Genomic DNA, 13,078 nt, shown 5'->3' with positions numbered 1-13,078 from the left:
ATTTAAATGAAACTTTGAAACTTTTTTTTGATTAAAAATCATTAAATTTTCTTCTTGTTGATATATACTATTTTTTTGATAATTCAAAAAAAAAACAATTTGTTATTGTGATTTTAATTATATTAAGAAAATAAAAATATTTAAATTTTTTACATTCAAAATGATCGTTTTTTTAATTATCAAGAATTGCACTGAATTAAAAAAAAATTCTAATAAATAAATCTATAGAACCCGTGCTGCCATCTGGATCCTGGAAAAAATTTCTGTTTAAACGAATTTTTTTTTCAAAAAAAAGGAATTTAAAAATTGTGGATGGTAAAAAAGTGTAAGGGTGGATGTGATCAAGGTCCAAAATTGTCGATAAATTTTTTACATAAGTCATATTCAGTTCTTTGAATCAATGGAGTCCAATTTTATGTGTTTCTCCATCAAAATCGAAGGAAAAATTAGCTATCGGAAATCGATAAGATCATAAAGTTATCAAAGTGAGAAAATATCGTTTGAAAATATAACAAAATGATTATGCTGCCATAATGGTTGGTCCAATGAATAATGACGACGTAGGAATGATAACATTGAATATGATGGTCGATCATAAGCTAATACTTTTGGATTGATAGACAATCGTTTTAGCATTAAATCGAATAATATTTTTCCATAACCATTACGTTTGAAACGGATATAGAAATCTGTAATGAAAACAACCAAAAAAAAAAATTGTCAAAAATTCAAATTCAAACAAAAAACATACCAAGTATGGAAGGACAATTGACTAAATGTTTCAAAGAAGTTCCATCATCAAAATAAAGATCACGTTTACCAAAACGAATGAAACCAATTTCTTTGAATTTTGATTGTTTCGAAACCAAAGATCTTGCAAACATTAGATAAATTAAATCATCATTAGTATCGGAAGTAAATTTGGTCGTAGTTGTAATCGGTATTTGTAGCTTTTGTGCTCTCGATGATTCCACACCCAAACGATCAATAATTTCGGATATAAATGTTCTATGTTAAAAGACAAAATCAATTGGAAAAACTTCTTTACTTTTGAAAAATATAAAATATTTACCTTGAAAATCCATCATATCGTTTATCGGTACGATTTTGATCAATAATCGATTCACATTTCAAGTTATGATCGATTGAAATAATAAAAATATTTCTATTATCATAATCATGATTTGTAATCATTGGAATGATTTTTTTCGAACGGAATTGTTTTGTTTTTTGTTGTTGTCAGGATGATAAAAATCAAAAGATTCGAAATTAAAATGTTGTAAATAAATGCATCAAGCAAGCTTTTTTTCTTGTTTTTGTTCGGTGGTTATTAGTTCTATGCCATTTCATATAATTAAGACTCGGGTGAATAATCGGGATTAGTAATCAATGGCAACATCTTTGTTTTGCGTAATAACAAATATATTGTCAATACATTGATATATCATTATAAGTTTTTATCCGAGGAACATTTTCCTGATGTGGAATGAAAAAAGTTTTCCGGAAACATTGCCAACGTATACAATAACAAAATAGTATAGAAAACAAAATTGCTTTTTTTCTTTGTTTTTCAATATGGATCTTGTTTATTTGATTACATTGTTGACATCATTTTTCTTTGTACTTATTGTCATTTTGATTGCTGTAAAAGGATTGAAAAATTCTCAAAACGATGATGATGATGATAATAGAAATGAGCAACGACAATCAAATCGAAGATTAAGACCACCAGGTGAATCTGGTCTGAGAAATCGTAGTGGACGAACCAATCGTCAAACGATAAACCCTGATAATGATGATGATGAAGAATTGGAAGAAATCGACTTCGATGATGATAATGAAGGTGTTGGTGATGATGATGGTGAAGATGGAATGAAAGAATTTCCAATTAAAGGAAAAATCGGAGCTAAAAAAGCAAGAAAACTTGAAATGAAAGCTGAGAAAAAATTAGCACGTGAACGTGAACTACAAGAACGTGAAGAACGTAAACGAATGATGGAAGAACAGGAAAAACAAAGAAAACTTGAAGAAGAAAGAATTGCAGCCGAAGAAAAAGCAAAGGTTTGTATGATAAAAATTGATTGAAATTCTTTTCAAATGAAAAAAAACGAATAACTTAAATTCACCATTACAGGAAGAAGCTGAACGTTTGGAAAAAGAACGAAAAGCACGTGAAGAACAAGAATTATATCTGCAGATGAAAAAACAATTTACAATCGATGATGAAGGTTATGATGGTGATGAAAATGAAGAAGAAAGTCAGAATAAACTTCAAGTATTCATTGATTATATTAAAGAGAAAAAAGTAGTACATATGGATGAATTGGCGGGAAATTTTAATATGAAAACATCGGATGTTGTTCAACGAATCAATGGTCTATTGGAACAGGAATTATTGATCGGTGTTATTGATGATCGTGGAAAATTTATCTATATCACCAATGATGAATTGGAATCGGTTGCCAGATTTATCAAACAACGTGGACGAATATCATTAATGGAATTGGCCGAAAATAGTAACAATTTAATCAAATTGATTCCTGTTGAAGCGACTAGTTGATTGGAAAATTGGAAATAATTTTGTTTTTGTTTTTTTCAAATTAATTTTTAAAATTTTGTTTTTTTAAAAAAATAAAAAAATTTTCACAATGTATTACCATTCATGTCGAAATAGTGATAACAGCTCGCGTGTTGGATCACATCACGCGTGATAAAATCGTGTGAAATTGATGATGATCATCAATAATGGAAAAGATGGCAGATAATGAAAGAATATTTGGTCATAATGCACGACAATTAACCGATGAAGAAATTGATAAACTTAAATCCGATACTGAATTAATATCGGAATTTCGACAAAAAAAATTGGAAAAAGAATGTCGAAAAAATTGGGATCTATTCTATAAACGAAATGAAGATCGTTTTTTTCGTGATCGTAATTGGACAATCCGTGAATTTCAAGAACTATTGGAACTTAATGAAACAAACAATGATGATCAACAAAAATTACGTTTATTGGAAGTAGGATGTGGTGTTGGAAATTTTATATGGCCATTATTGGAAAGTGGATTACCATTTGAATTTTATGCATGTGATTTTTCACAAAGTGCTTTAGATATATTTCGTAAGAATGAACAATTTGATCCAAAAAGATGTCATGTATTTCAAGCCGATATTACCGAACCGAATGGAATTTTATCAAATTTCAAATCTGATGATGATGAGACATTGAAATTTGATTTTGTAGCGCTGATTTTTGTCCTGTCATCGATACATCCGGATAAAATGCCCCAGGCCATGAAAAACATATCGGATGTAAGTAATGAAAAAATGGAAATGAAATTTCCAAACTAACTAATTAATTTTATGTCAATTTTTTTCCCCATTGAAAAGATATTGGATCCCGATCATGGTATGCTTATATTTCGTGATTATGGTCTTTATGATTATTCAATGATACGATATTCGAATGGACATAAATTATCGGAAAATTTTTATGTACGACAAGATGGTACACGTACATATTATTTTTCTATTGGTAAATCAAAAATATTCAATTATTTTTCCCTTTAACTAACAAAGTTCATTTCATTTCCAAATATCAAAGATGTAATGAGAAAATTGGCTGCCGAATCCAATCTAGAAATTATACAATTAGATTATGTACAAAGAGAAACCAGGAATATAAAAGAAAATTTATGTGTACCAAGAATATTTTTGCAAGGAAAATTTCGTAAACGGCAAATCATAAACTAATAATGAAGAAAACCTCCATATCCATATCATTATTATCCATTATCAGCAAGCCAAAAAAAACATTCACCGAAAGAGATAATGGAATGGAAAAAAAATAATAACTTTTTTCCTTTTGTTTCAATGTCGACTATTTCGGTGGCCTATTGTTTTTTGGTTTGTGTTCCAAAATTGATTATCATTATCATTTTGTTTGTTTCACTTCCATAATGATTCGAGAATGATTAACCAAAAATTGACAACAAAATGAAATTTTCATCAAAAATAATGCTCCTGGCAACCACAGAAACTGTCAAACTACAGTCAATACGTTAATGGATTTTTTGGTGACGACAAACCAAACAACCAACCATCGATAATGAAACAAAACAAAACAAACGTGACTATTTTTTGATGATAATTTTTCTTTCGGCCCCGAACAAACAAACAAACAAACAAAAGTGAATGTAATCGGAGGCGCATTCTCGACAAATTTTCGAAGAAGAAATATCATATAGAGAGAGAGAGATGATATCATATTCTTGCCATTGTAAAAAAAAATTATTGATGATGATCACTGCACACACACTATATATTGAAAAAATGAATGAATAAAAAAAAACCCGAATAAATGCGGTATATTCGTCTGATAACAGCTTTTACTTTTTCTTTCTTTTTATTTCATAATCAATTCAATTTATTGACGGTAAGTTTCTTCTGTGTTTTCTCTCTTGTTTCGGGTAATATTTTAGTTTCGGATTCATTGATTCTTTGTTGTGCAATACTTTTTTTTTAATAATCAGAATTGGCGCATAGCCAACGATAGTCGTTGTTGTTTGTTTGTTTGTTGTAGAGAATAATTTTGGCTTGAAGAAGAAAGAAAGAAGAAAAATGTTCATATGATTTTCACATCTTTTTTTCCATTCAAAGTCAGTGAAATGAATTCAATTTAGTTGTGTTTTTCGTTTTGTTTTTGTGTGTTTTGTTCCATTCAATCGATTCATCAGAATAAAAATCTTTGAAAGTTTTCTTTGTTGTCCATGAAATTGATTCATCGTTATATCGTCGTTTTGCAAAACAGAAAAAAAATCCAAAAGGTAATTAAAATTAGAACTAAAATTGAAAAAAAAAGTCAATGAAAAATTTTACGTAAAACAAACGACCAACGACCATTGTCCATCCACTGAACAAACATTCGATTTTTCCATTCATTCCGCTTGTAAACATGGGAAAGAAAACAAAGAAAAGAAAAAACCTTATGGCAAAATTGTTTGTTTGTTTATTTACATCTTTTGTTTGTTTGTTTGTTTGATCATTGATATTGAACATTTAACGATGATGATGGTTTTTGAATTGAAAAATTTTTGAAAAAATTTTGAAAATTCAAAAAAAAACAAAAACAAATGGGATTCCACTATATTCACACACGAACATAGTTTGGGTTGATTTGGTTTGTTTGTTTTTTTTGGCAGTTTCGAACATTTTTGAACGTTCGATTATTTCATGGCTGAATGGAACACTGGATAAAAATTTATAATGATTTTATTGACATAATTGGGTTAGTAACATAGTTTACAAAGAATGAATGATAAAGAACAATGTTTGAGTCATAATACTGAAACAAAACATTGTGATCAAAATATTAATGAAATATATGATGATTGTTGAGCGTGTTGTGACTCGCTTTTATATGTTTTCTTGATAACCGTTGGAAAAATAAGTTCGATTATGGGCGGTCTCTAAGAAATCGCGCGCTATTGCTCGTGTTTGACGGTTGAAGATCCTTATCGCGAAATCGGTTGAAATTTCTTCGTATTACTGCTCTAAATTCTGCAACAATTTCTCCCCCCTTGGGAAGGTAATCGTAACGATACGTTGAAATGATCACTTTCGCATACGAATTTGATTCAATAATTTGTCCTGACGACCATTTTCCATGTCCGTTCTGGCCATCATTGAGTGTTGCATAGTCACTAAGTTTAGAGAATTTGAATCTTGTGAAAAAACGATGAATAAATTCTAGATATTTAAGATTGAAATTGCGCAAATATTTCCAGAAAGAATTCAACGATGATGGTGGTGACAGTGTGACTGTAGATTTGATTGTATAATTGATTACTTTCATCATCATTGATAAAGAATTAATCGATATGAATGCCGTTAATGATGATGATATCGATGTTGATGTTGATGACAAAACTGCAAATTGATATGATTGATGTACTGGTTGAGAAATAATTGCAATGGCTAACTTTATTGAGATCAAACCATTTAGTTGTTGTTGATTAACCTGCAATGAATTAGTTATTGAAGTTTTCGATGATGATTGAAATGGTTGTCGCTTGTTCTGAAATTGATACAAACGAGGTGAATTAGACAATTGAACGTTTTCTGAAGATGCAGATTCAATTAATTGTTGTGGACTAATCTGAATCGCTACTGTTGATTGTTGTATGTTGAACGACTGTTGTTGTATATTCAATGATTGCTTTTGACTTGTGTTGTTGAGATCTAAATTGATATCATTATTGTCGATAGGAAATTTTGTTCGATAAATCATTGAATTAAAAGAAAGATCGATATTGTCGGTAAAACGTTGAATAATGTTGAATTGCTGATCATCAATTTTACCATGAACAATATATCCAAGAGATGTTTTACTAATTATAAACGGTTCGATATTAATGTCTACATTGAGAACTCTAAAACGATTTATATCACCGTTGCCAAATAAAATGTCGACCTGAACGTTTTCGTCGTAGAAATTGATGTTGAACATTTTATGGACTTGTCGTTGTACGATTTCTGGTAATGAATTGAAATTAAATTGACAAATTGTATCATCGATAATTAATTTAACTTCTGTGATGTTGCCATCTCGATCTGGTAATTTCATGATTGTGAAATAATGACCAATGAGATTTGGATTGCTACCATACCCGTTAATTTGAATGGGCATAGCTTTGAATTTCGGTAAATTTAACAATTTCACCAACTTGTTTGAGATGAAAGATGATTCGGATTTGCCATCGAAGATAACACGGGTTTTGATGTTATTGATTTTTGTCGTTAACGTTTGAGAATATTGCGATGAAACATCGGTTTTTGCTAAAGCTGTGTTAACCGACTGATTTCCAATAATTGATTCTGATGATGTGTTTGTTGATGATGCTGATTGTAAGGTACCGACCGATGATGATGGTGTACCGACTAATGATGATGTGATAGCGACAAATGCTGATGATGAACCGATTGATGCTGATGATGTATTGACTGATGTTGATAATGTATCGACTGATGTTGATGATATATCGACTGATGTTGATTTACCTACAGATGTTGATGATTCACTTGTTGAAGTATTTTGAATTCCTTGAAAATTGAATTTTACATTAACGTTACCACCTGATGTTGGTGATAATAGTGATGATGTTGATATTGGTGCGAATGTTCCATCAAAATTTGTATTAACATTTGTTGTACCGGAATTTGTTGTTGATGTGGCTGTGACTGTTGATGAAGGTGAATGTCTATTGAGGAAATTGTTCTTCAATACAGCGATCACTGAAGTTTCCTTGACGTTCGAATTTGAATCATTGTTGTTGTTGTTTGCATTAGAATTGTCACGGCTATTTCGACCCCCTTCTGTATTTGAATGTGGTCTGAACGAATCGATAAATGAATTCTTTTTATTTTGGTTGTTGATGTTGTTAAGAGATGAACGATTGGATTTCGATGAGGACAAAATCCCAGTCGCAAACAATGCGGCATTGTTCGTTGTTGTTGTTGAAGAATTTTCAATATCATTAATCGATGAATGTTGTGTACAAGGACTAATATGTTGATGTTGTTGACGATGACGTAATGATATTGTAGCATCATGCGATTGACGTTGAATTGATCCGTGATGATTATCATTATTAGATTTGTTTGCTGTCGATGACAATGTTGTATTGTTTGTTTGTCCACCAATACCCATACCAGCGGATATTAATGACGAATGACGAATCTGTTGTGTAGAAACATTCGAATATGATCGAGTTCGACTATTTGTTGATGTTGTTGAATTCGGTTGTAATTGTTCTAATAATCCATCGTAATAATTGACAGGCAAACGAACGGTAGTAACATTTGATGAATTTGTTGATGATGATCCAGATTTATCATTATGTGGATGAACAGTAAGATAAACACGACGATCATTATTTTTGAAACAATCCTGATTATTTGAGCTGATAATAGTAGATGGTGATGATGTACAACGAATATTATTATTACTGAACTTTTGATGATGATTATGATTAAGATTACTGTCTTGGAATGCAGATTTAGGTGCACTTGATGATGTTTCTTGTGTCATCATTTTTCCAACAAAATCTTGTGCTTTAGATTTTGTAGTAGTAGTCGTTGTTGTTGATTCTTTTGCACCGGTTGATGAAACAGATTTCCAAGAAGATGATGATGTTGATGAAGATGTACCAATCGATGTTGTTGGAATTGCTGTATTGTTGATGACTAATTCAAAGGCAGCATTTTTGAATTCTGGCCGTTGAAACGCCGAACCATTGAATTTTGGCATGTCTTCAGCTCTCATTTTCGTTGGCTGACCATGATTTTGTACGTTGTTGATAGGTGGCGATTGACTTGTTGCTATTGGCGAAAGTTGTTGTAGTGGTTGAACGTTGTGTACTGAGCATTGTGACGGTTGTATTTGAGAACTGTTCGGAACCGCTAAACCGAGATTGATCGAATTTATTGGTGATAACGAACGATGAGAATTGTTGCTGACATTGAGATTGGACAATGACGATGACAAATTTGATGATTCCAATTTCAACTGTAAATTATGAATGAGATCGGACATTCCAGGGAACGTAGCAATAAATTTGTCCAATTCGTTGAACAATGATTGACAATGTTTGAAAGTAGTGGATGACACATTGTGAGACAATTTGTTATCGATATTTGTGTAGAGAATTATGAATTTCGTAATTGCAATGATTTTGTCGTTGTAATCGGTATTGTTATCACGATTATGATCCCAAAGCTCTATCACAATGTCATCGTAATCTGATTGTAAAGACAATGCTTTGCCTAAATCGGGTAAAGTGCCTTTTTGCATGTCATTGAACATCTTTAAAATTGCAATGCGAAAATCTTTTCGTTGCTTTAAGAGATCGTCGACAGAGGATTCGTTTTCCATGCTGCACGATTTGAACCAAAAATTGTAACGATAATAATTGACCTGACGTAAGTATTATCCAAATGTAAAGCTGTAGTACGAGGTATTTGCACCTTGCGTTCGAAGATAATGACTGAACGAGGAATACGCAACTTACGTTCGACGAAAATAACTGAACGAGGTATACGGACCTTGCGTTCGATGAAAATAACTGAACGAGGTATACGGACCTTGCGTTCGATGAAAATAACTGACCGAGGTACACGGACCTTGCGATCGACGAATGAATTGCTGAACGAAGTATACGCTTCTTGCGTTCGACGAAATTAACTGAACGAGGCTTACGGACCTAGCGTTCGATGAAGATAACTGAACGAGGCTTACGGACCTTGCGTTCGATGAAAAGAACTGACCGAGGTACACGGACCTTGCGATCGATGAATAAATGGATAACACAAAATTGGATTTCTAATCAAAATGGATAAAAATTTATAATGATTTTATTGACATAATTGGGTTAGTAACATAGTTTACAAAGAATGAATGATAAAGAACAATGTTTGAGTCATAATACTGAAACAAAACATTGTGATCAAAATATTAATGAAATATATGATGATTGTTGAGCGTGTTGTGACTCGCTTTTATATGTTTTCTTGATAACCGTTGGAAAAATAAGTTCGATTATGGGCGGTCTCTAAGAAATCGCGCGCTATTGCTCGTGTTTGACGGTTGAAGATCCTTATCGCGAAATCGGTTGAAATTTCTTCGTATTACTGCTCTAAATTCTGCAACAAACACCACCACCACCAAAAAAAATCATTATCATCATCATTATCGATGATAATGATGGCATCGTATGCATCATTAATCGGTGGTTTGTTTTTTCGATGTTTCAGGTAGAAGTAAATTGACAAAAAATTTCACTTCATGACATTTTTTCTTCAACTTTCAATCGAGATGATGAAAGGAAGTAAGTTTTGAAATTTTGTATTTTTTGAAATCAAAAAATTTGTCCAAATTTTCAATGTTGCATTTTTTTGTCATCAACATCATGATGATGACAATGAAAATCTAACCTTGATTTAATGATAATAACTTTGTTCATTCTAACTAATTCAATTCCTGTCCTTAATCACATCAATAATCAATCAATCAATCAATCAATAATTATTGTTTGTTGTGGCAAAGATTTTTCAAAAAAAAACAAAACAAAATTCATTTCATTTTGTATGTGTGATTTAGGCGAAATTGAAATGATTTTTTTTGCTTAAAATTTCTAAATAATTCTTTCTACTGTTGTGTTCTGTTTTGAGGTCACCTGAAATGAATGATTGATACAAATTGTCGAATGTGAATTAGCATCGAACGTTGTATTCATTCGAAACAAACAAACAAACAAACTCTATTTTCGTTTGTTTTCGATGTTTCATTTTTTTTCAATTATCATCATTCAATTCATATTATTATTTATTCATTTTGAAAAAAATGACACAATTTTTTTTTGCTTTCTCTCCATTATTATTATGATTATGAATTTAATAATTGAAATTCTTTGGTAGGGAGAAAAAAATCCGGTAAAAAACTGGGATCAAACAACAACAGAAACAAACAAAAAATGAATGAATGACATTTGCATACATACAAGTTGATCCCGTTGATCGACATTTCTCTCTCTCTCTCTCTTTCACTCTCTTTTTATGCTTGATTTCGACAAAATCAATTTGTTAATTATTTATTCATTCATTCGGAATAATGATGATGATGATTAAAATGTTGCAATGGTAGCTTCGAAGGAAACAAACAAACACATTTGCATTCAAACAAAAAGCGTTTATTTTTTTGTTGTTCAAAATTCATAAATAATCGATAATAATTATTGTTTTCTTTTCGTTTTTTTCCATTAATCAATCAATCAATCAATCGAACAGAAATTCAATCGTAGAATGATCATTGAACAACGACAACAACAACTTTAACGATAAGAAGAAACGAAAAGCATTTCTTGGTGATACAATTTTCAATTCCAAACACTTACGTTATGAACGATAATAAGTGATGTTTTAGCCATGATAATGTCCATATGACGACGACCCAAGTTTGACAATTTTTGAAACAAAAAATTAATGAGAAAAAAAAACAACAATTATCCAGATGAATCGTTTGGCTAAACAAATCTTAACAATAATATTGTTAACATTATTAGGTTGTCTTTATATTCAACATGTTTCGTAAGTTTATTTGATCAAAAAAAATTTTCAATCAATTTTTACATTTTTCCAACAAAAAATCCAGTGTTTATCAACAATCATCTTCGATTTTATTGCAACCAAAATCATCAGGTAAATATATTGATTTTGATTGATTTTTTAACATTTTGTTTTGTTTCGTTAACGTAGAAATTGCTCTAAAATCATTACCATTGACGAGAAACATTAATAATAATGACCGTAACAATAAAACATGTCGACCACAATCAAATATTGTATTTATAAAAGCACATAAATGTGCATCATCAGCCATACAAAATATATTTATGCGTTATGGTTATTTTAATAAAAAAATATTTGTTTTACCAAAAGATGGTAATTATTTAGGACATCCACAATTATTTTCACGTTCATTAGTGCCTGATCCAAAATTATTTCATTCAAATTATAATATTTTAACACATCATTCACGTTTAAATTATCAAGAAATGAAAATGTTAATGCCAAATAATACCATATTCATAACTATAATACGTAAACCAGTGGATTTATTTGAATCAATGTTTCATTATTATAAATTAAATAGATTTTGGTCAATATCATTTAATCGATTTAATCGACCAAATTTATCAATACCAAAACGAATTAGACAAAATCGTTTTGTTGGAAAAATTGGTATCAATCAAATAATGTTCGATATGGGAATGTCGGCAAAAGATTTTCAAAATGATGATAAAATTGAAAAATTTATTCAATATTTAGATTCAATATTTTCATTGGTAATGGTTGCTGAACGTATGGAAGAATCATTAATTTTATTAAAAAATTTATTATGCTGGAATTTTGATGATGTTGTTGTATTTAAGGTAAGATTTTTTTTTCTTTTCAATTCAATAACAAAAAATTCATTCATTTTTTTCATTCTTCTTTTTAATTTTATGAATTAGGTAAATGCAAGAAACCGAAATTCCAAACATAAAATCAGTTCAACCGGTATCAAACATATTGAAGAATTGAATCATGCTGATCAATTATTGTATGATTATTTTAATAAAAAATTTGATTCAAAAGTTAGAAAATTTGGACGGGAAAAAATGAAACAAGAAATCAATGAATTACGTCGACGTACAAAATTATATTATGATTATTGTGTAAATAAAACAATAACGAAAAATCATATTATACGTTTTGTTAGTGATCGTGAAGATAATCTACAATGTCAATTTTTAACAAATAATGAATTAACATTAACATATTTTATACGAAATGAACAAATTAAACGATATCCATTATCAGTCTTCCAAAATGATTGACAACAGAAAAAAATCAAAATCAAAAAAATCAATTTACAAATCAAAAATCATCATAGTCAAATCATCAGGTGCCTTTTTTTTCAAGATTTCATCGAGAAAAAAACATATATTTTTAAATTTAAAATTTCTTTACAATTTGTTAAATTCTTTCATTCATTCATTTGTTGTTGTTATAAAAATATTTTTAAAATAAAAAAAAATTCAAATGTTTTTGGCGTGTTATCGTCGTCGTTGAAATTGTACGGGAAATTTTGCATTCAATTCAAATGGTTGAAATGCTTCAACAAATTTATCCAATGATTGAATTTTATAATGATCAATAATATTGATCAAAAAATAAACGTAATTGCATCAATGCATATTCTTTACCAATACAATTACGAATACCATTGCTGAATGGTAAAAATTTTAAATCTTTATGGTCATTATTATTATCATCATCATTGTTGTTTTAAAACGTTGTTGTATTAATGGATAATGACCAACTAAATATAAACACCATGATAATGCTGTTGTTGTTGTATCATAACCGGCTAATAAAATTATATTTATTTGTGAACGAATTTCATTCATTTTTTCATAGGAATAACAAAAAAAAACTATTGAGTTGTGATATATTTTCGATGAAATTATGCAACGAT

The 13,078-nt window shown here is 30.0% G+C and overlaps 5 protein-coding genes across 8 annotated transcripts; 3 read left to right on the top strand and 2 right to left on the bottom strand.

The window, feature by feature from the left end:
- Window positions 1-139: 139 nt before the first annotated feature.
- LOC113797776 (alpha-tubulin N-acetyltransferase-like) lies at window positions 140-1,422 on the bottom strand. Its single transcript, XM_027348213.2, has 3 exons — window positions 1,073-1,422; window positions 752-1,008; window positions 140-689 (listed from the first exon to the last, which is right to left on the bottom strand). The coding sequence occupies exons 1-3, from the start codon at window positions 1,192-1,194 to the stop codon at window positions 481-483; spliced, it is 588 nt and encodes a 195-aa protein (XP_027204014.2). The 5' UTR covers window positions 1,195-1,422; the 3' UTR covers window positions 140-480.
- Window positions 1,423-1,502: 80 nt separating this feature from the next.
- On the top strand, window positions 1,503-2,653 carry LOC142645641 (DDRGK domain-containing protein 1-like). Its single transcript, XM_075822360.1, has 2 exons — window positions 1,503-2,061; window positions 2,135-2,653. The coding sequence occupies exons 1-2, from the start codon at window positions 1,576-1,578 to the stop codon at window positions 2,558-2,560; spliced, it is 912 nt and encodes a 303-aa protein (XP_075678475.1). The 5' UTR covers window positions 1,503-1,575; the 3' UTR covers window positions 2,561-2,653.
- A 4-nt stretch (window positions 2,654-2,657) lies between these two features.
- LOC113797772 (tRNA N(3)-cytidine methyltransferase METTL6) lies at window positions 2,658-4,385 on the top strand. The gene is made up of 3 exons (XM_075822361.1): window positions 2,658-3,315; window positions 3,394-3,538; window positions 3,608-4,385. Exons 1-3 carry the CDS (start codon window positions 2,746-2,748, stop codon window positions 3,754-3,756), a joined length of 864 nt encoding a protein of 287 aa, XP_075678476.1. The 5' UTR covers window positions 2,658-2,745; the 3' UTR covers window positions 3,757-4,385.
- Window positions 4,386-4,431: 46 nt separating this feature from the next.
- Window positions 4,432-12,524, top strand: LOC113797773 (galactosylceramide sulfotransferase-like). 4 transcript variants are annotated; one of them, XM_075822353.1, is made up of 5 exons: window positions 4,432-4,829; window positions 10,846-11,145; window positions 11,210-11,256; window positions 11,314-11,990; window positions 12,072-12,524. In XM_075822353.1, exons 2-5 carry the CDS (start codon window positions 11,069-11,071, stop codon window positions 12,435-12,437), a joined length of 1,167 nt encoding a protein of 388 aa, XP_075678468.1. In that variant the 5' UTR covers window positions 4,432-4,829; window positions 10,846-11,068; the 3' UTR covers window positions 12,438-12,524. The 4 variants fall into 4 exon arrangements, with proteins under 4 accessions (XP_075678468.1, XP_075678469.1, XP_075678467.1 ...); XM_075822354.1 differs by lacking the exon at window positions 4,432-4,829 and adding an exon at window positions 9,702-9,813; XM_075822352.1 differs by lacking the exon at window positions 4,432-4,829 and adding an exon at window positions 9,760-9,887.
- On the bottom strand, window positions 5,257-8,935 carry LOC113792506 (uncharacterized). The gene has a single exon (XM_075822348.1). It carries the CDS (start codon window positions 8,933-8,935, stop codon window positions 5,459-5,461), a length of 3,477 nt encoding a protein of 1,158 aa, XP_075678463.1. The 3' UTR covers window positions 5,257-5,458.
- Window positions 12,525-13,078: the final 554 nt, after the last annotated feature.

This window comes from Dermatophagoides pteronyssinus, unplaced genomic scaffold, assembly GCF_027571235.1.
Source record: "Dermatophagoides pteronyssinus isolate colony J.1.1.1.1 unplaced genomic scaffold, Derpt_VIB-CSIC_2022.12 sq0016, whole genome shotgun sequence".
NCBI classification, from domain to species: Eukaryota; Metazoa; Arthropoda; class Arachnida; order Sarcoptiformes; family Pyroglyphidae; genus Dermatophagoides; species Dermatophagoides pteronyssinus.
This window is presented reverse-complemented; position numbering and strand designations above follow the sequence as displayed.